The 22,351-nt window shown below is 35.8% G+C and overlaps 1 protein-coding gene across 1 annotated transcript in view; it reads left to right on the top strand.

Annotated features, from left to right (window-relative positions):
* The window catches only part of BRIP1 (BRCA1 interacting protein C-terminal helicase 1), a 179,660-nt gene extending 160,128 nt beyond the window's left edge, over positions 1-19,532 (top strand). Inside the window, exons 18-20 of the mRNA XM_032871881.1 lie at positions 10,424-10,506; positions 13,006-13,332; positions 18,538-19,532. Of these exons, the coding sequence (XP_032727772.1) occupies positions 10,424-10,506; positions 13,006-13,332; positions 18,538-19,229 (1,102 nt within the window). The 3' untranslated portion in view covers positions 19,230-19,532. The remainder of the gene's footprint in view (positions 1-10,423; positions 10,507-13,005; positions 13,333-18,537) is intronic.
* Positions 19,533-22,351: the final 2,819 nt, after the last annotated feature.

The following is a 22,351-nucleotide window of genomic DNA, read 5'->3' as shown; positions in this document are numbered from 1 at the left end:
AAGACAAATTGAATAGTCAATTCAATTGACTTTTGGGCTCCCTGCTAAGTGGGGAGTCTGTTTCTTCCTCTTCCTCTGCCCCTCCTCATTCTCTCTCTCGTTCTCTCTCAAATAAATAAATAAAATCTTTGAAAAAAATAGATGCTAGAACCCTTCCCATTTTATGAGGCCAGCACTATCTTACCAAAACTCAGTGAGACAATATAAAAAACAAACAAAAAAGAAGACCACAGACTAATATCTGTCAAAAACATAGGTGAAACTATTCTTAACAAAATATTAACAAATTGGGTGAGATGTGCAAAAATTACAGATTAAAGACCTCTGAAAATTCTCTAACAAAGGAATGAGAAAACAGGCTAAATGATTAGAATGAACTTTTTCAAAACTGTAAATTAACCAGTTTACAACATTCCAGGAAACATTTATTCATGAAAATTGCTGACTCTTCATTAAGAACACAGTGTTTTGGGATTTTTCACTTGCCCAATTCCCATTCCCTCTCTTCAAGTTCACAATGGTTTTAAATCATGGTGAAAGCCAGTAATCTGCCAGCCACAGGAAGGGCTGGAACTTACTTCTTGAGAAATGTCATTTAGGGAAACTGTCTGGTGATTTCCTGGAAGACCCCATTCACGAGGCTATCTTTACATGACCTGACTAGGAGCTTACCCAGGCAATTGTTTAATTTCACAGCATCCTGAGATGATGACTAAATTTGGGCCAAGTAATAAGCTAACTAAACAGCCTAGTGGGAAAAACTGGGAAATGAGATCTACATAGGGGGTTTTAAAAGTTCTGACATATTCCTAGACTTTAGTGGATTGTGCCTGTATGTACAATGGTGCCTATGACCACGGGTGTACACATGCTCAGGAAAGACCTGAGCAGACCTTAAGTTCTCACCTCTGGTTGACCCTGAGGCTCTGTGGAAGCAGGAAGTGAAGACTATGGCAGAGTTGTTACCTGCCTGGCTGAGGATCGAAAACATGTTGGAAAACATGTGCAAAGCCTCTTGGCAAATGAGACATATATTGGTTACAGATGTTTAAGGAATCTTTGCCTAGTCATTAACTGGCTACTAAGCTGATCTAGCAATAGTAATACATGATAAGACACAGACTTTAAAGAATTACTTTTAGAAAGTCACAACAGCAACAACAAAAGTCCTTGAGCAGAGGGAAGAATGTGAATTCTACAGTTGCCACATTGTATTATTTAAAATGTACTTTTCCCAACAAAAATTATGACATCTGCAAAGAAAGAAGAATGGATATCCCATACACATGAGAAAAAGCAACCAATAAGAAGTGTTCCTAAGGTAGTCTAGACATTGTAGTTAGTGTATAAAGTTATTTTAAATATAGCCAAAAAACTAAGGAAATTATGTCTAAAGAACTATAGGAAACTATGAAAATGATGTCTCGCCAAATAGAATTTTTTCAAAGAAGATAGAATCAATAATAATTTTTTAAAAGAATGTAATAGAAATTCTGGATTTGAAAATTTCAGTAACAAATGAAAAATTCATTAGAGTGACTAAGCAGCAGTTTTGAGCAGGAAGAAGAATCATTTCACTTAACGGTAAGTCAACTAAGATTATCCAGTGTGAGGAATAGAGAGGAAAAGAATGAAGAATAATGAACATAGCCTCAGGGACTTGTAGGACCCCATCAAGCTACTAATTTACGCATAATGGGGAGTCTTGGAAGATGAGAGAGAAAGGAACAGAAAGATTAGCTGATTGAAGAAATAAAGGCTGGAAGCTTCCCCAATTTTTTTTTTTAAGATTTTATTTATTTATTTGACAGAGATCACAAGTAGGCAGAGAGGCAGGCAGAGAGAGAGAGGAGGAACCAGTCTCCCCACTGAGCAGAAAGCCCGATGTGGGGCTTGATCCCAGGACCCTGGGATCATGACCTGAGCTGAAGGCAGAGGCCACCCAGGCGCCCCTGGAAGCTTCCCAAATTTGATGAAAAACATTAATCTGCACATCTAAGAAAACCAGCAAATTTGAAGTAATTTAAAATCAAAGATATGTAGACATGTCATAATCAAACTACTAAAAGACAAAGAGAATCTAGAAAACAGCAAGAGAAAAACAACTCCTTATAAGACATCAATAATTTTAGCATATTTCTTACTGAAAACTATGGAGAGCAGAAGGCAATGGACTGACATATTTAAAGAAAAAGACTGTCAACAAAGTGTATTATTTTTAACAAAACTGTCCTTCAAAAATGAAAGACAAAGTAAGATATTCCCAAATAAACAAAAACTGAAAGGATTAATGTCCAGAAAACGTGTCCTACCAGAAAATACTACAAGGGATCCTTTTCAGGTTGAAATGAAAAAACATTACGCAGTCACATACCCATATGAAGGAATAAAGAGTATCCATAAAGGTAGTTTCATAGATAAATATAAAAAACAATATAAATGTATACTCTTTTTATCTTATTGGATATTTAAAACAGCTGCATAAAGCTATCATTTTAAATATGTGGTAATAGACACTTTCTTGGGGGTTCCCTAAACCACCACAGGTTCAGTAATTCACTAGGAGGAGGAATACATTCATCATACAGTTGTATGCATATAGAGGATTTATTACACTGAAAGAATATGAAGCAAAATCAGCAAAGAGAATAGGCAAATGGGCAAAGTCTAGGGGAAATCAGGCAAAATCTTCCAAGGCTTATCTCTCAGTGAAGTCATATGGAACACACTTAATTTCCCAGCTATGATTGTGGTAAAATATGTGAGATATTGCCAATTAGGGAAGCTCATTAAAGACTCAGGACCTGGTGTTTGTTTGTTTGTTTGTTTGTTTAAAGAATTTATTTATTTGACAGAGATCATAAGTAGGCAGAGAGGCAGGCAGAGAGAGAGAGAGAGGAGGAAGCAGGCTCCCTGCCGAGTAGAGAGCCGGATGTGGGATTCGATCCCAGGACCCTGGGATCATGACCTGAGCTGAAGGCAGAGGCTTAACCCACTGAGCCACCCAGGTGCCCCCGGTGTTTTTATTTGTGGCTGTTCAGATAGCTTCTGCCTAGCACTTCCCCACTGTCCAAACTCTTAGAAACAAAGCAAGTGCTCAACATAAATCAGTGTTGACACAAACATTTTAAACACAGGGAGCATCTTTTATCAGTCAATGTTTGGAACCCTCCTGAAATCTAAGTTCCTAAACACGAAAGTCTACCTTGTATGCAGGCCTCTGTGGAGATAAGCAGTTTGGCATGGTGTTGCCTCTTTTCTGTACAGGCATACATATAAAGAGGTAATTTATATTACATTAGTAACACAAAGATAAGGAGGGAGGAACAGAATTAGATAGGAACAACATTTTTGTATACTATTGAAATTAAATGGGTATTAATCCATATAAGATTGTTATAAGTTAAAGTGTTAAAGCAGCCACAAAGAAAATAACTCAAAATAATAAGAAATGAGAAGAAATTAACATGATACATAAAAATATCTATTGTGCACACGGGGTGCCAGAGTGGCTCAGCCGGCTAAGCATCTGACTCTTGATTTCAGCTCAGGTCATGATCCCAAGATCCTGGGATCGAGCCCCATGTCAGGCTCTGTGCTCAGTGTGGAGTCTGCTTGAGGATTCTCCCCACCCCCCAATAAATAAATAAAACTTTATTTTTTATAAGATTTATTTATTTATTTTAGAGAGAGAGAACACAAACATGAAGGATTGGGAGAAGGGGAGAGAATCCCAAGCAGACTGCTGAGGGCGGAACCTGACATGGGGCTCCATCTCACAACCCCGATTTTGAAAAAACATATGACCCATCTATATTCTGCTTATAAGAGAAACACTCTAGTTAAGCACACAGACACACAGACACACACACAGATTAAGGTACACAGATGGGAAAAGACTTAATATGCAAACAGTAAACAAGGAATCTGGTTGATTATACAGACACCAGACAAAATAAACTTTAAGACAAAAATTGTTAATGGAGACAATAAATATTCTTTTTCTTTTTTAGATTTTATTTATTTATTTATTTATTTATTTGACAGAGAGAGAGAGAGATCACAAGTAGGCAGAGAGGCAGGCAGAGAGAGTGGAAAGCAGGCTCCCTGCTGAGCAGAGAGCCCGATACAGGGCTCGATCCCAGGACCCCGAGATCATGACCTGAGCCAAAGGCAGAGGCTTTAACCCACTGAGCCACGCAGGCACCCAAATATTCCTTTTTTAAAAAGATTTTATTTATTTGTCAGAGAAGGAGAGAGAGAGTGAGTGGCAGGCAGAGGGGAAGCATGTACCCCACTGAGCAAGAAGCTGGATGCAGGACCTTGGGATCACGACCTGAGCCAAAGGCAGATGCTTAACCAACTGAGGCACCCAGGCATCCTGAGACAATAAATATTCTCTAATAAACTTTCACTTCATCAAGAATATGTAACATTGGGGCATCTGGGTGGCTCAGTGGGTTAAAGCCTCTGCCTTTGGATCAGGTCATGATCCCAGGGTCCTGGGATTGAGCTCCACATCAGGCTCTCTGCTTGGCAGTGAGTCTGCCCCCCCGCCCACTGCCTGCCTCTCTGCCTACTTGTAATCTCTGTCTGTCAAATAAATAAAATCTTTAAAAAAAAATGTAACATTTAACTGTGTAACATATACACATATATACAACTAACAAAAGGACCCTAAATTATATATAGCAAAAACTGTCAGAAATAGACAATTCAGCAGTTAACTAGTTGGATACTTTGTTACCCTAGTTTCATAATAGAACAATTATAAAATCAATAAAAATGTGAGTCTTCAACACTATAACCCAACAGTTATAAACCTAACATATCTATTACACTCCACCCTCCTAAGGTATATGTGGCATATTCTTCAGGATAGACTATATGTTAGTTTACAAAATCAGTCTTCAATAAATTTTAAATGGCTAAAATGGTAGAAAATATCTTTTCTGATCTCAGTGGAATAAAACTGGATATCTATAACAGAAGAAAAAATGGGAAATTCATAAGTATGTGGAAATTAAAGAACATATTCTTAACCAGTTGGTCCAAGAAGAAGTCATAAGAGAAACTAGAAAATACCTTGTGATGAGTGAAAATGAAAACAATGTACCAAAAATTTGAAAATACAATGAAAACATTGCTCATAAAGAAGTTTATAGTTGTAAATGCCTATATATATATATATATATATGTAAAAAAAATTTTTTTAAGGAAAAATCTGAAATCAGTAATCTAACCTCTTACCTTCAGGAATTAGAAAAAGAAGGGCAAGCCAAGCCCAGGGCAAGTAGATCAAAGGGATAACAGATACTAGAGTGGAAATAAAGGAGAGAGAATAGAATATTCAGCAGAAAAAAATAAGGACAACAGAAGTTAGTTCTTTAAGAAGATAAGGAAAATTGACAACCTTTAACTAGACTGACCAAGAGAAAATACCAAACGGACTTAAATTACTAAAATTAGGAATGAAAAGGGATGTTGCTACCAACCTGATAGAAGAAATATAAAGCATTATAAGAGAATGCCTTGAACAATTGCATGACAGCAAATTACATAAATTAGGATGGACAAATTCATAGAAAAATGCAAGCTACTGAAACTGACACAACAAGAAAAAGATCTGAATATATTTATAAAAAGTAAAGAGATAGAAGAATTAGTAATCAGAAAATTTCCCACAAAGAAAAGCTCAGGACTAAATGTCTTCACTGGTGAGTTCTAGCAAATGTTAAAATAAGAGTTAATACCGGTCCTTTACAAACTTAAGAAAAATAGAAGGGCAAGCGTGTATCATCGTATTCTATGAGGCCAGTATTGCCTGTTACCAAAACCAATCAAAGACCTCACAAGAAAGGAAAACTACATGGCATATCTCTTATGGGTATAGATGCAAAAATCCTCAACAGAAAAGCAGAAAATTGAATCCAGCAACTTACTAAAAGATTACACACAAAGACAATCCCACACAAGTGGGGTTATCCTGGGATTGCAAGGTTGGTCCAACTCAAGTCAATCAATGTAATATGCCATATTAGTAGAATAAAATACAAAACCACACGATCTCAAGAGGAGAAAAAAGCATTTGACAATATCTAATATGTTTTCATGATAAAACACTCAAGATAGTAGAAATAGAAGGGCATCTATTACAAACTTACAGTGAACATCTTAATAGTGTAAGACTGAAACTTTGCCCTGATGTGTTTGATAACGAGATAAGGATGTCCACTCTCACCACTTGTATTCAGTATTGTATTAGAGGTTCTACATGGGGCAATTAGTCAAGGGGGGAAAAAAAAGTATTTGGATTGGAAAAGAAATAAAATTATCTTAAAATTTGCAAGTGACATGATATTCTACATGGAAATCCTATATCCATAAAATATAACTGTTAGAGCTAGTAAACAAGTACAGTAAGTTACAAGAAATATTCAGTATACAAAAATCAATCACTTTGTATACAGAGGGAATAAACAGTCCAAAAATGAAATTAAGAGGTTCCATTTACATAATGTAATAGTGTTATATGGTGACAAAAAGTAGCTACATTTGGCATAAGCATAGTATAACATATAGACTTGTTAAATCACTATGTTGTAAACCTGAAACTAATGTAAAGCTGTTTATCAACTATATTTCAACAAAAATAAATTTAAAATTTTTCATTTGCAATAGCATCAAGAAGAATAAGTTGCTTAGGAGTAATTTTAACAAAAGAAATGCAAGATTTGTACACTAAAAGCTATAGAACATTGTTGAAAGAAAATTTTAAATAAATGGAAGAATTCCAGGGCCTGGAAGATTTATTGTTAAGATAACGTTTCTGCAAATTCATCTTCAGAGATTTAGTGTAATCCCAAAATACCAGCCCAATTTCTTGCAGGAATTGAGAAACTGATCCTATAATTCACATGGAAATTATAAGAAACTAAGAATAGGCGCCTGGGTGGCTCAGCAGGTTAAAGCCTCTGCCTTTGGCTCAGGTCATGATCCCAGGGTCCTGGGATTGAGCTCCACATTGGGCTCTCTGCTCTGCAGGGAGCCTGCTTCCCCCCCCTCCTGCCTGCCTCTTTGCCTACTTGTGACTTCTGCCTGTCAAATAAATAAGTAAAATCTTTAAAAAAAAAAAAAGAAAGAAAGAAAGAAACTAAGAATAGTCACAAAAATCTTGAAAAAGAACAAAATTGGAGAACTGGCAGTTCTCAACTTCAAGCTTGTTACAGTGCTACAATAATTGAGACTGTGTTGTACTGGCATTATATAGACATACAGAAAACAGGAGTAGAATCGAAGGTCCAGAAACAAACCCCCATATCTCAGTGAGTTGGTTTTTTTTATTTTATTTATTTATTTTTTTTTACAGATTTTTTTTATTTATTTGACAGACAGAGCACAAGTAGGCAGAAAGGCAGGCAGAGAGAGAGAGAGGAGGAGGAGGCAGGTTCCCTGCTGAGCAGAGAGCCCCATGTGAGGCTCGATCCCAGGACCCTGAGATCATGACCCGAGCCAAAGGCAGAGGCTTTAACCATTGAGCCACCCAGGCGCCCCAGTGAGTTGGTTATTGACAAAAGTGTCAAGACAGAAGGAGGAGAAGATGGCAGAGGAGTAGGAGAACTCTAGGTTTGTCTTGTCTCATAAACACAACTAGATAACTACCAAATCATCTTAAGTACCCCACAAATCAACCTGAACACTGACAAACTCCACAACTAAAGGGAGAGAAGAGGCCACACTGAAAAAGGTATATTGTGATCCTTGCTGTTCCCTGACTATGTCACAATGTAAGCTCTTGCTCCAGAGCCTTTGCACTTGGATTTCTCTCAGCTAGAACACTTCCCCTTCCACATATATACACAGTTCATTCCTTTACCTGTGAAGAATCTTTATTCAATTGATGTTTTCTCACTGCTCAATATCACTGTGTTTAAAATTTAGCACCCCCTACCAACATTCCCTGTTCTCTTTCCCTTTTTATTTTTTTCCTTAATACTTAATATGGTCTCATAAACTATATAATTTTCTTACTTCCTGCCATGGACTGAATTGTGCCCCCCTCAACTTCATATGTTGAAACCCTAATCTGCAATATAATGCTATTTGGAGATGAGGCCTTTGGAAGATAATTAGGTTTAGATGAGGTCATACAGGTGGGGCCCTCACGATGGGATTGGTACCCTTATAAGAAGAGATACCAGATAACTTGGTCATCTCTCTCTTCCTCTCCTTCTTCTGACCCCCACCCATGTGAGGACACAGTGAGATGGCTGGCATCTGCAAGCCAGGAGGAGAGCCTTACCAGAGAACTAAATCAGTTCACACCTCTTTCTTGTACTTTGCAGCCTCAAAAAAATGTGAGGACAAAATTCCTATTGTTTAAGCCACCTCCCAACCCCAAAAATGTGCCAAGACAATTTAATAGGGAAAAAAATCTTTTTAACGGTGTTGGGATAACTGGATATCCACATGCAAAAGAATGAAGGTAATCCCCTTCTTCATACCATATACAAAAGTTAATTCAAAATGGGTCAAAGACTAACAAGGTGTAAATCTTCTTGTCTTGGACTAGGCAGTGGTTTCTTAAATCTGCCATCAATAGCACAACTAAAAAAATTAGATAAATTGGGCTTTGTCAAAGTTAAAATTTTTGTTCTTCGAAGAACACTACTAAAAAATGGAAAAGAATTCATGCACGGGAGGAAATATCTGCAAAAAGTGTGTCCGATAAGGGTTTAGTATCCAGAATATATAAAGAACTCTTATAAGTCAACCGTAAGAAGACAAACAATGCTGTTTAAAAGTGGACCAATAATTCGAATAAGCATTGCTCCAAAAGAGATACACAAGCGGCCAGTGTGCACATGAAAAGATGCCCAGTATCACCATTTATTAAAGAAATGCAAATTAAAACCACAGTGAAATGATACTTGAGACTTCTTAGAGTACATATAATGAAAAAGATGGATAATAACAAGTGTTGGTGGGGGTATGGAGAAATAGGAAATCTCACGCAAAGCTGACAGAAATGTTTAATTGTGCAAGTGCTCCAGGAAAAAAAGCGTGGCAGTTCCTCAAAAACTTAAATATTGAATTCTTTACAGCCCAGCAATTCCACTTCTAGTTGGTTGGATTCATATGAGAATTTGTACCCAAATGTTCATAATGGCATTATTCATAATACTCAAAAGGTGGAAACAACCCAAATGCCCATTAACTTATGAATGGATAAATATGAATATTATTCAGCTGTAAAAAGGAATGAAGTACTGATACACAATAGAACTAGCCTTGAAAGCATCATGCTAAATGAAAGAAGCCAGACACAATATGCCATATGTTGCATAATTCCAGTTATATGAAATTTCCAAAATAGGCAAATTAAAGAGACAGCAAATGTATTCATGATTGTTAGAGAATAAGGGGAATAACTGGATAATTGGGAGTGACTAGTGGACACTGGGATTCTTTTGGTAACATAAAAATATGTGATGGATAGTGGTGTAGGTTGCACAGCTTTGTAAATGTACTAAAAATCACCAAATTGTACACTTTTTTAAAGTAATTTTTAAAGATTTATTTATTATTTTAGAGAAAGAGCATGGGGAGGAGGGGAGAAGGAGAGAGAAGTCTCAAGAGAGAAGATCCGAAGCAGATTCCCCACTGAGTACAGGCTCAATCTCACGACCCTGAGATTATGACCTGAGCTGAAATCAAGAGTTGGACACTTAACAAATAGCATGGAGGACAAGGGGAGTTAGAGAGGAGAAGGGAGTTGAGGGAAATTGGAAGGGGAGGTGAACCATGAGAGACTATGGACTCTGAAAAACAATCTGAGGATTTTGAAGTGGCAGGGGGGGGGAGGTTGGGGGAACCAGGTGGTGGGTATTAGGGCACGGATTGCATGGAGCACTGGGTGTGGTGCAAAAACAAGGAATACTGTTATGCTGAAAATAAAAAAATTTTAAAAAAATTTTGTTACTTTTTCTAGTGATGTAGTAACTTGTTTTCTGAGGAAGTGCCTATAAAAATACAATGTTTAACCATTTTTATTTAATAAAAACAGTCAAACACTCAAAAAAAAAAAAAAGACACTTAATCAACTGAGCTACCCAGGCACCCCTTGAATAATTTTTAAAATTAAAAAATATTTTAGCAAACCAAATCCAACAATCCGTAAAAAGAATAACGCACCATAACAACATAGGTGATCTTAGGAGTGAAAAAGGGAGAAAGACTCTCAAGCAGACTTCACACTGAGGATAGAGCCGGGTGTGGTGTACGATCTCACAACCCTGAGATCACGAGCTAAGATGAAACCAAGAGCTAGATGCTTAAATCAACTGTTACACCCAGCAACCCTGTTGGCTTTTATTTTCAAAGTCATTTTTATTTGATTTTTCTCCCATTTTTTTTTTAATAGGTGTATTCGACACAAAAATGATTGGGGAGCTCTTATTCTAGTGGATGATCGCTTCAGGAGTAATCCCAGTCGATATATATCTGGTAAGAGTTGCAACTGGGCTTAGAGTAAGAATTAATAACAATCCTTGGTATTTAATAACTGCTAGTTTTAAAGAAAAATTTTGGACAGAATTTGAATTATTAGATCAAACATGGAAAAACTCACATTGATGGGAAATCTAGCATTTAATACTTATGTATTTAAAAAAAATCTTTATAGAGGAGTTGGTTAACATATACTAACATTTCAGTTAGTATCCTTTAATTTCATAGAATGTAGGATTTAATTAAGTAACAATAGTAATTTATATAGCATTATCAGGGAAAAGGCTGTTCACAGGAATTTTCCAAAAAATAAGTTTTTACATTTAAGCATGTAAGCACATTTCCTTTGGCTGCTTAGGATTCTTTATTCTTTCATTCTAGATTATACTGAAGTTTGGTGATTGTTTATAAATGCTTCAGCTGTTCTACAGTTCATGTTAGTCAGAGTTAATATTTTCTAAAAGAAAAAAAAGTACCACTGTAGGCCTCAAGATGAAGTAGATGGTCATTTTTTCCCCACTCAGATGAACAAATATTATATGCCGATAGTTTTTATCCAGGAGTCACACCATCCCTTTAGAGTCAATACCAGGAATCGATCTGTTATTAAAGAATTGTTGGAAATACTTGCATCTTTATTATCTTTAGAGCTAAGAAGTTCATACCATACTATGATAAAGAGATACAAAATTTTAAGTTTCTTTCAGATTAGCTACCTGTGGGTATGGACTCTTTCTATTTCAGAGCCTAATATTTGGTTTGGTATTAAAATGTATCCACCTGGATTAAAGTACTCTTTTCTGCCCTTTCCATGTAAAGCAAGCCATTGAGCTTAGGTCCAGACATAACTAAAAGCAAAATGTTAAGTGCTATGTTTAGTCAGCAGGTGGAGCTCAGATTCTTTGAGTTTTCAAAAGCAACCTGACATTTTACACCGAAAAGCTTTCTTTGATTACAGAAAGTTCCAGACATGAAAGAAATGACTATAATACTAAAATTTTTCACTTTTAGAAAGTTTCATGTTAATTAGTATAATTATTTTCCCCAAGCAAACAAAAATAACTTTAAGGGAAATGCTTATTCAAAATGTTCTTCTAGGCGCACCTGGCAGTTCAGTAGACAGAACATAGGATTCTTGATCTTGGGGTTGTAACTTCAAGCCCCATGTTGGGTGTAGAGATCACTTAAAAATAAAATCTTCACAAAATTAAGATGTTCTTGTCAACTATACTTCAACTAAAAAACTGCAAAATTTGAAAACAAGTTTTTCTTATTTTAAAATCTTGAAGTTAAATTTTTCCCTAATGGTTCAGATTTGCTGAGAGGTTTGTTTTTGTTTTTTTTTTTTTTAGGATTTTATTTTTAAGTAGTCTCCACACCCAGCGTGGGGCTAGAACTTACAACCCCAAGATCAAGTTGCATGCCCCTACTGAGTCAGCCAGACGCCCCCGAGAGATTTTTTAAATTAAGAATTTTTCATTATTTCTGTATGGTTTTTATTCATTTTTTCTGAGATTCATAAAAATGTGAAGTCTTCTTATCTAGACAATAATAGCACAACAACATACAAATTCCTTTTGATGACTAGTCTTTGTTTAAATTCAATTTGTATTAACTAAAGAACTCAATTCAATTTACATTAAATATAGAAAAGCTCCATTAAAATAAAAGCAAAAGAATGTATTTGAAATGAATGTATTGCAACTTAAAGCCCTATCTTATTTTTCTTTTAACTTAAAATACCATAGTGACTTTTAAAACTACTTCAGAAGATGATGATCGTTTTAGTAACAACAGAAGAGAATATTTATTTTCTTTTAAAAGTCCAGATACCTGATTTTGAATTTCATTCTGAAATTTTACAAAACACCTTATATTTTCAGCATGGCTCAGGGTTGTACAGTTTTCACATGTTACAGGTCAGATCACATCCGTTACAACTTGATTATTTATATATTAAAAAAATAATTATATAGTAAATTTTCAAACAGGACAGTTTGTCCCTAATAACATTGTTATTCCTTTCATTCCTAGGATAGTTTAAGACATATTTGGAATTGAGGGAGAAGGGCAACAAACCTATGAGACTGGCATCTTGAATTTATTTTCATGGAAGAAATCAAAGTTGGAATGAAAGACTATGTTATTTACAACTTCTAATTTCCCTAAAATTAAAATGTAAGCAATATTTGTGGGGAATTATGATGAAATTAAAATTTGCCTTATTTCCCCAGTTATTCTAAACTGATAATAATACATTTCTCTCTTTCCAGTCTACTCCCACTGCCTCATCCCTCCCTCCAGTTGACAATTAGTGCATATAAAGAAAAATGTTACTCATACATGAGCATAGCGTACATGTGAAGTTGTTTAGGCAGGAAAAATATTGAAAATCATTTTTTATACCCTAGATTCATGTGGATTACTTCATTAGAAAAATTATCTAAGTGTATTCTTAATGCATAATATCTTCCTTGGGTTTACTTTTTTCCTTAGGACTTTCTAAATGGGTACGGCAGCAGATTCAGCACCATTCAACTTTTGAGAGTGCAATGGAGTCCTTGGCTGAATTTTCCAAAAAACACCAAAAGGTCATTGATGTATCCAGAGAGGACAGAAAGTTTATACAGGACAGTGAGTCTACGCTTGAAGTGACCTGTTTGAAGGACAGTAGTTTAACTTACTTATCAGAAGTGACAAGTCCTCTAGCACCAGAAAATCCTAGGAAAGTTGAAGCAAAACCGTGTGTCCATGAACACCAGTGTCATAAAATAACTAAAAGTCCATCTCTACCAAGAGGCATCATCTCTAGAAAGGAAAGAGGTTTGAAAAGTTTTGCCTATTTACATTTGATAGAGAAGTCTTTTGTTATATCTAGTGAAATGATAGAAATGATATTTATTTTGCTATAGATTAATTTCCTTAAATGTATTGGTCTGAAATAGGTGTTATCATAAAATGATGAAATAATGTGGTATATTGGGATGGGAACACACTTTTATCAAGAGACCTAAGCATAGGGGTGCCTGGGTGGCTCAGTGGGTTAAAGCCTCTGCTTTCGGCTCAGGTCATGATTGCAGGGTCCTGGGATCGAGCCCCGCGTTGGGCTCTCTGCTCAGCAGGGAGCCTGCTTCCCCCCCCCCTCTCTGCCTGCTTCTCTGCCTATTTGTGATCTCTGTCAAATAAATAAATAAAATCTTAAAAAAAAAAAGAGAGAGAGACCTAAGCATATTTTCCATTTACCAGGTTTGCCACTACCTAGCTTTGTGACAATGAGCAAGTCACTTAACTTTTTTGAATCTTAATAGAAAAAAGGAATCTCTGTATACCTGTCCCTCAAGCTGGGCTGTAAAAGATCTAATAAGATGATAAATATCAGCATGGTAAAATACTGTATAAATGGTACATGTTTTCCTAAAGGCTATATTAAAAATTGGTCTAATTTATAGATAATTCTCTTACGTGAATTTCTTAGTTTAGGGGAGTGAGAGTCATATATTCTAAATTATAATTTTTTTTTTTTTTTAAATATGTTAGAGGGGTGCCTAGGTAGCTCAGTTGGTTGAACATCCAACTCTCGATTTTGGCTCAGGTCATGATCTCAGGATCGTGAGATCAAGCCCCACTTAGGGCTCTATGCTCAGCAAGGAGTCTCATTGAGATTCTCTCTCCCTCCCTCTGCCCTTCCCCCCTCTTGTGTGTGCACTCTCTCTCAAGTAAGTAAATAAATAAATCTTCAAATCCTCAAATATATATATATATGTATATATATATATATGTGTGTGTGTGTGTGTGTGTGTGTGTGTGTGTATATATAAGAACTTAATAGTCTATGTCAGAGATTAGCAAACTGTGGCTTATGTACCAAATTTGGCCATCTGTTTTTGTGAATCAAGTTTAATGGAACATAGTCACATCCATTCAGTTATACATGGTACACAACAGCAGAGTTTAGTCATAGTATGTTTTTGCACTCAAACAGCATAATTGAGTACATACATACCTCAGAGATATTGCGGGTTTGGTTCTAGACCACCCACAATAAAGCAAATATCACAATAAAGCAATTCAAATGAATTTTTTGGTTTCATAGTGCATATAAAAGTTGTGTTTACATTATATTGTAGTCTCTTAAGTGTGTAATAACATCATGTCTTAAAAATAATGTATAATTTAAAATACCCCAATTTAAAAATACTTTGTTGCAAAAAAAAAAAAAAATACTAGCCATCTGAGGTTTCAGCATATCATAATCTTTTTGCTGGTGGAAGATCATGCCTCATAGTTAATGGCTGATAACTGATCAGGGTGGTGTTTGCTGAAGGCTGGGGTACATGTCGAAATCTCTTTAAAAAAGACCCCAGTGAAGTTTGCCACATCCATTGACTCTTCCTTTAATGAATGATCTCTCTATAGCCTGTGATACTATTTTATTCAAAAGTAGAACTACTTTCAAAATGGAGCCAGTCCTCTCAAATGCTGCTGCTACTTTATTAACTGTTTATGTAATATTCTAAATTCTTCATAGTCATTTCAACAATTTTCACAGCATCTTCACTGGGAGTAGATTTTATCTCAAGAAACCACTTTCTATGCTCATGTATAAGAAGCGGGTTCCTCTTCCATTGAAGTTTTTTTATGAGATGGCAGAAATTCAATCACATTTTCAAGCTTCCCTTCTAATTCTAATTCTCTTGCTATTTCTACTGCATCTCTACTGAAGTCTTGAATCACTCAAAGTCACCCACCGGGTGACTTCCAAACTCCTCTTAATGTTAATATTTTGACCTCTTCCCATGAATCATGAGTGTTCTTACTGGCATTGGGAATGGTGAATCCTCTCAAGAAGGTTTTCAATTTTTTTTTTTTTTTGCCTAGATTCATCAAAGGAATCCTATCTGTGGCATCTGTTGCCTTACAAAAATGTATTCTCTCTCTCTTTTTTTTAAGATTTATTTATTTTTTTATTTTTTTTGCTTTTTTTTAAATCATTTTTTTAATTTATTTTCAGCATAACAGTATTCATTGTTTTTGTACCACACCCAGTGCTCCATGCAATCTGTGCCCTCTCCAATACCCACCACCTGGTTCCCCCAACCTCCCACCCCCCCACCTCTTCAAACCCTTCAGATTGTTTTTCAGAGTCCATAGTCTCTCATGGTTCACTTCCCCTTCCAATTTCCCCCAACTCCCTTCTCCTAACTCCCCATGTCCTCCATGCTATTTGTTATGCTCCACAAATAAGTGAAACCATATGATAATTGACTCTCTCTGCTTGACTTATTTCACTCAGCATAATCTCTTCCAGTCCCATCCATGTTGCTACAAAAGTTGGGTATTCATCCTTTCTGTTGGAGGCATAATACTCCATAGTGTATATGGACCACATCTTCCTTATCCATTTGTCCGTTGAAGGGCATCTTGGTTCTTTCCACAGTTTGGCGACCGTGGCCATTGCTGCTATAAACATTGGGGTACAGATGGCCCTTCTTTTCACTACATCTGTATCTTTGGGGTAAATACCCAGTAGTGCAATTGTAGGGTCATAGGGAAGTTCTGTTTTTAATTTCTTGAGGAATCTCCACACTGTTCTCCAAAGTGGCTGCACCAACTTGCATTCCCACCAACAGTGGAAGAGGGTTCCCCTTTCTCCACATCCCCTCCAACACATGTTGTTTCCTGTCTTGCTAATTTTGGCCATTCTAACTGGTGTAAGGTGATATCTCAATGTGGTTTTAATTTGAATCTCCCTGATGGCTAGTGATGATGAACATTTTTTCATGTGTCTGATCGCCATTTCTATGTCTTCATTGGAGAAGTGTCTGTTCGTATCTTCTGCCCATTTTTTGATATGATTCTCTGTTTTGTGTGTGTTGAGTTTGAGGAGTTCTTTATAGATCCTGGATATCAACCTTTTTTCTGTACTGTCATTTGCAAATATCTTCTCCCATTCCGTGGGTTGCCTCTTTGTTTTGTGGGCTGTTTCCTTTGCTGTGCAGAAGCTTTTGATCTTGATGAAGTCCCAAAAGTTTATTTTGGCTTTTGTTTGCTTTGCCTTTGGAGACATATCTTGAAAGAAGTTGCTGTGGCTGATATCGAAGAGATTACTGCCTATGTTCTCCTCTAGGATTCTGATGGATTCCTGTCTCACATTGAGGTCTTTTATCCATTTTGAGTTTATCTTTGTGTACGGTGTAAGAGAATGGTCGAGTTTCATTCTTCTACATATAGCCAGAAGAGACCCTGAATCGCTAAGGAAATGTTGAAAAACAAAAATAAAACTGGGGGTATCACGTTACCTGATTTCAAGCTTTACTACAAAGCTGTGATCACCAAGACAGCATGGTACTGGCATAAAAACAGACACATAGACCAGTGGAACAGAGTAGAGAGCCCAGATATGGACCCTCAACTCTATGGTCAGTTAATCTTCAACAAAACAGGAAAAAATATACAGTGGAAAGAAGACAGTCTCTTCAATAAATGGTGCTGGGAAAACTAGGCAGCTATATGTAGAAGAATGAAACTCAACCATTCTCTATTTATTTATTTAAAGAGAGAACATGAGCAGGAGGAGCAGAGGGAGAGAGGGAGACTCCCAAGCAGATTCCGTGTTGAGCACAGAGCCCAATGTAGTGCTTGATCTCATGACCCTGAGATTATGAGCTGAGCTGAAACCAAGAGTCAGACACTTAAACTGACTGTGCCACCCAGGTACCCCCAAAAATATATTTCTTAAATAATAAAACTTGAAAGTCAAAATTACTCTTTGGTCTGTTTTAGTTTCAACATGTCTTCCTCACTAACCATATCATTTCTAACTTTTGATTTTAAGTGAGAGACAAAACTAAATAAATTGAGAGAAGTGTGTCTATTCCTTTCACTTTGACACTTAGAGGCCACTGTAGGATTATTAATTGGCCTGATTTTAATATTGTTGTGTCTCAGGAAATAGGGAGGCCTGAGGAAAGGGCAGGAGTTGGGGGAACAGCTGGTCAGTGGACCAGTCAGCATACACACATTTGTCTGTTAAGTTCGCTATCTTAAATGGGTGTGATTTACAATGTCCCAAAATAATTACAATAGTAACATCAAAGATCACTGATCACAGATGACCATAACAAATAAAATAATAATGAAAAAGTCTAAAATACTGCAAGAATTACCAAAATGTGATACAGAGATAAGAAGTAAGCAAATGCTTTTAGAAAAATGTTGCTTGTAGGCTTGCTTGATTCAAGGTTGCCACAAACTCTGAATCTGTAAAAGTTGCAGTATTTGAAATCTGCAGTAAAGCAAAGTGCAATAAAAGGAGGTATACCAATAGTTGCAACAGGTAACAATATGAGCCACAAAGCCTAAAATCTTTACTGTCTGGCCAGTTGTAGACAAAGTTTGCCATACTGTCGTCTATATCATTGGGTATCATTTTAATTATTTTAGCTAATAAGTGATAGTTTAATATATCAAGTATTAAATATTTACTTTGTAGTATCTGGTGGTTTTAAAAAAAAATGCCATAGTGAATTCAAGGCCTTAAGACTGGTAATCAGGAAACATAAGTTCTAGTTTGGGCCTGAGTACTAACGAGTTTTATAACTTTAAACAAATCATTTAGTGTTTGTGGTTGCCAGTTTCCTTTAGGGAATTAATCTAGGTTAGTTTTTCCCAATCCTTGGTTAGTGGATTTTCAAGGCAGATTTTTATAGCGTGTTTCCTTCGTTACTCAGCCTTCTTCCTATTCCTTTTACGCCTCCTTTTTTCATTCACTTCTGAGGTCCCTGGTGTGGAACTTGATAGTTTACCAGACAGCATTATAACTTGGGCTCAGAATCACTGGAGGCCTAGGATTCCTTTCAGAGTTCACATTTTGTGCTTTCTGTTCTAAGATGGAAGTCTTGCTACTATTGGTTGTGGGCTTTAAATTATGATCCAATACAGTTATGTCATTATTTTTAATAAAAATTATGTTAATGTAATAATTATATTTGTTAGGAGCAGAAAATTAACACTCTTAAATTTTTGTAGATGATCCTGTATTATTTGAAGAGTCTCCCCAGGCAGTGAAAGCAGAAAATACTGTGATTTCCAGATCTACAAGCCCAACCTTCAACAAGCAGACACAGAGAGCTAGCTGGTCTAGCTTTAATTCTTTGGGACATAATCTTACTGATGAAATTATAACTGCAGCTCCTCAGTTCAGGTTACCAGAAGACTGTGCCTCTAGTGTTTCCGCTTTTGAAACAGAAAAGGGATGTAAAACAGTTTTTCCACTCACTGATAAATGTGAGTCCTCAGCTCTGATGGTAAACGCATCATTTGGACCATGCCCTCAGTCAGAAATCACTAGTTCATCAATAAAGATTGATTCTAATCTTCTTAAAAGAAATGATTCCAAACAGCTGTTCTGCTGTGAAGAAGCCCTGGATCCGGACGCTGAATTGTCTCCAGTTGGTGAAGAAGCTAAACTTTCCACCTCACATAGAACTTCTGAAACAGAAGCAGAGGATGAATCTATCTATTTTTCACCTGAGCTTTATGATCCTATGGATACAAATGAAGAAAAGAATGAACTAGTTGAAAGTGATAGAGACAATAGATTGGCTAATCATTCAAATTGCATTTTAGTTGAAGATCTTTTTGAAATTAAAACGATGAAAGGAGTGGATGCAGTACAAGAAATGAAAGCTGAGGATTGCACAGACACAAAGTTGAATTGACTCATGCATATCACAGAAAGTAAAATCCGTAACATTGGTAATAATGTAAAAACAACTCATAAACAAATTGGAACGGAGAAAACTTGTGAAACAGATATAAAGAACTTTAAACAGTCTCCTTCCAAAAATAAAGGTGTGTTCCATGGTGTTAGGTAATAATACTTAACTGTAACGCTATAAAAATATGTTGTCATGCTTATATTAAGTGCTATCATAAATGACAATTTCTACTTTGGATAAATGGTATAGGTTTTTTTTTTATTTTAAAAATATCTTTCACTTTCTTTGGTATTAGAGGTTTTTAGAAGTCTTACTTTATGTTCAAAATGTAAGTTTTATTGTTTTTGAGTTTTGATAGAGTGATTCATATAAAATATTTTCCTTTAACAAGTTTTCTTTACCTATATACAATTTAAAATTAATCTGAAAGATACATAGTTTCCTTTAAATTTCACATAAATATTGGTATTTTGTAGTTCTTTTCATTTATTTTCATACTGATACATAAAAATGAATAGCAGTCTAACCAGTCACACTTCAGGCATGTTTCACTATATATTCACCTCAAATCAGTATATAATATTTAGAAATCAAAGTTTTCTTAAAGAGTTTATTCCTGTATTAAACTGCCTACTTGTGAGTAATTAAGAATTAAGAAGAAAACTGTGATTTTTTTACATTGTTTTACATTTTTCTGTTTTTGATGAACCAAAGTCAAGCACATGTTAAGCAAATTATGTAAAGTTACAAAATGCCAAATGAATGACTCCAGATTTTCAATTATAATTACTTAGCTTCATCATCATTGTGGAAAAAAGTGACATGTCCTAGCATGAAGGCTATAATTATAAAACTATCAGGATAGAAAATTTCTATCCTTCTATAAAATATAAATTTTATAAGTAGGGGCGCCTGGGTGGCTCAGTGGGTGAAGCCTCTGCCTTCGGCTCAGGTCATGATCTCAAGTTCCTGAAATCAAGCCCCGCATGGGGCTCTCTGCTCTGCAGGGAGTCTGCTTTCCCCTCTCTCTGCCTGTCTCTCTGATACTTGTGATCTCTCTCTCTCTCTGTTAAATAAATAAATAAAATCTTTTTTAAAATAAATAAATAAATAAATAAATTTTATAAGTAAACCCAAACATGTAACTGCAGCCAAAAAACGTTCTTATTGCTCACTAATTTTTTTTGTTAATTTTGACTCTTTTTATGTATTTGCGAATGAAGCTATACTTCTGATTAAGTGATTGTAGAGGATGCACTTCTCTATCATCTTTCCAAAAATATATTCACTCATCTTTTTCTAAGAAACATTATTATTCATTGGATATTTATTTAGCTTTGTGTGGGTGATTTGAATTGAAATTTTATGAGTTGTCAAGTTATGGGTATGGTTTATTATTTTCAATTCAAAATTTCCAGAAATCAAGTATTTTATATATTCATTTCGATAAATGAATTATTATATATAATATTTACTTTTATTTTGAAGGTGTTTAGATTGAACACAACATTGGATAGTACAACTGTAAGCATAGTTCAAAGAAATTTAAATTGATATTTACCAGTTCAAGAATTCATCTATAGGGGCACCTGGGTGGCTCAGTGGGTTAAGCCGCTGCCTTCGGCTCAGGTCGTGATCTCAGGGTCCTGGGATCGAGTCCCACATCGGGCTCTCTGCTCGGCGGGAAGCCTGCTTCCCTCTCTCTCTCTGCCTGCCTCTCCGTCTACTTGTGATCTCTCTCTGTCAAATAAATAAATAAATAATCTTAAAAAAAAAAAAAAAAAAGAATTCATCTATAGATTAGGATATATTAGATCCCTAGTATTACATATTTTCTTTGAGTAATAAGTTACAAACACTAGAATGGAAGATAATTTCTAAATTGTTTTGAAAGGGTGAAACCATTTATCCTTTCTGGTTTGTTCCTAATCCACAGATAAGGGTAGTGGGGTAGTAGAAAGAATACCAGGTGGAAGACAAGAGACTTGTGCTTTATTCCTAGCTCTGCCACTAATTTGCTAAGTCACATTGGCAATCATCCTGCCTTTGAGAAATTAGTTTCATCTGTGAAATGTGGCATTTAGTACTATAAAAATCACATAAATCCCTTTCAGCTTTAAAAACCCATAGTTTAAAGAAATATATATTGATATTATATTTTGAGTCAATTTTCATTTGCTTTTGTTCCAGAATGCTTTAAATAAGGTAAACCATTTTGTAGAAAAGGTGAAATGACACTCACCTCCCTTTAAGGAATAACTGTATGAATATGCTGCTTAGTAATTTGAGAAGCAAGATATTTATTTTTAACAGTGCTGCATTGAAAACATTTTTTGACCCTTAAAATTGCGTTTAGAATTGGTAAATGACATGAGAAAAATTAAGCACAATATTTTTTAGTCATAACCTTGGTGTATTATCCAAATAAACCTCAAATCTATTCTCTCCAAAATCTAATTTTCTCTAAGGCTAAAAATTTCCATTAACTGAGAATGTATATAGAGATGTGACACTAGTATTTAGGGATTCCAAAAGGTATTTCAAAAATTTCGTGCAATGATCTCACTATTGAAACAGGGATAGGGTTTCCAAAAATAGCAACGTGACCAGGATAGTATTGCAAGAATTAAAGTACCAGCCTTTATGGGACACCTGGGTGGCTCAGTCAGTTAAGCATCCAACTCTTGATTTCCCTCCGGGTCATGATTTTCAGGGTTGTGGGATCAAGCCCCAAGTCGGGCTCAGCACGGAGTCTGCTTGTCCCTCTCAGTTCCTCTGTTTGTGCATACTCTCATAAATAAATAATAAACTTATAAAATCTTTAAAAGATTTTTTTTTAATTAAGTACAGGTCTTGGGGCACCTGAATGGTTCAGTTGGTTAAGTGTCTGACTCTTGATTTCAGCTCAGGTCATGAGATTCAGCCCCACATCGGGCTCTGCATTCAGCAAGGAGTCTGCTTGGGATTCTCTCCCTGTCCCTCTGCCCCTGCCACCCCCCTTCGGTCTCTCTCAAATAAATAAATAAATCTTTGGAAAGAATAATGAAGCACCAGTCTTTATAACAGAGTAGGAGGTAGAACATTTTAATTAGTAGTAATGTACTTTTAAAAGAGATGTTTTG

The sequence above is a fragment of the Lontra canadensis genome, unplaced genomic scaffold (genome assembly GCF_010015895.1).
Source record: "Lontra canadensis isolate GAN:19392208 unplaced genomic scaffold, GSC_riverotter_1.0 scaffold43, whole genome shotgun sequence".
Lineage (NCBI taxonomy): Eukaryota > Metazoa > Chordata > Mammalia > Carnivora > Mustelidae > Lontra > Lontra canadensis.
Note: the sequence above shows the minus strand (reverse complement) of the source record. Positions and strands in the feature narration are given on the sequence as shown.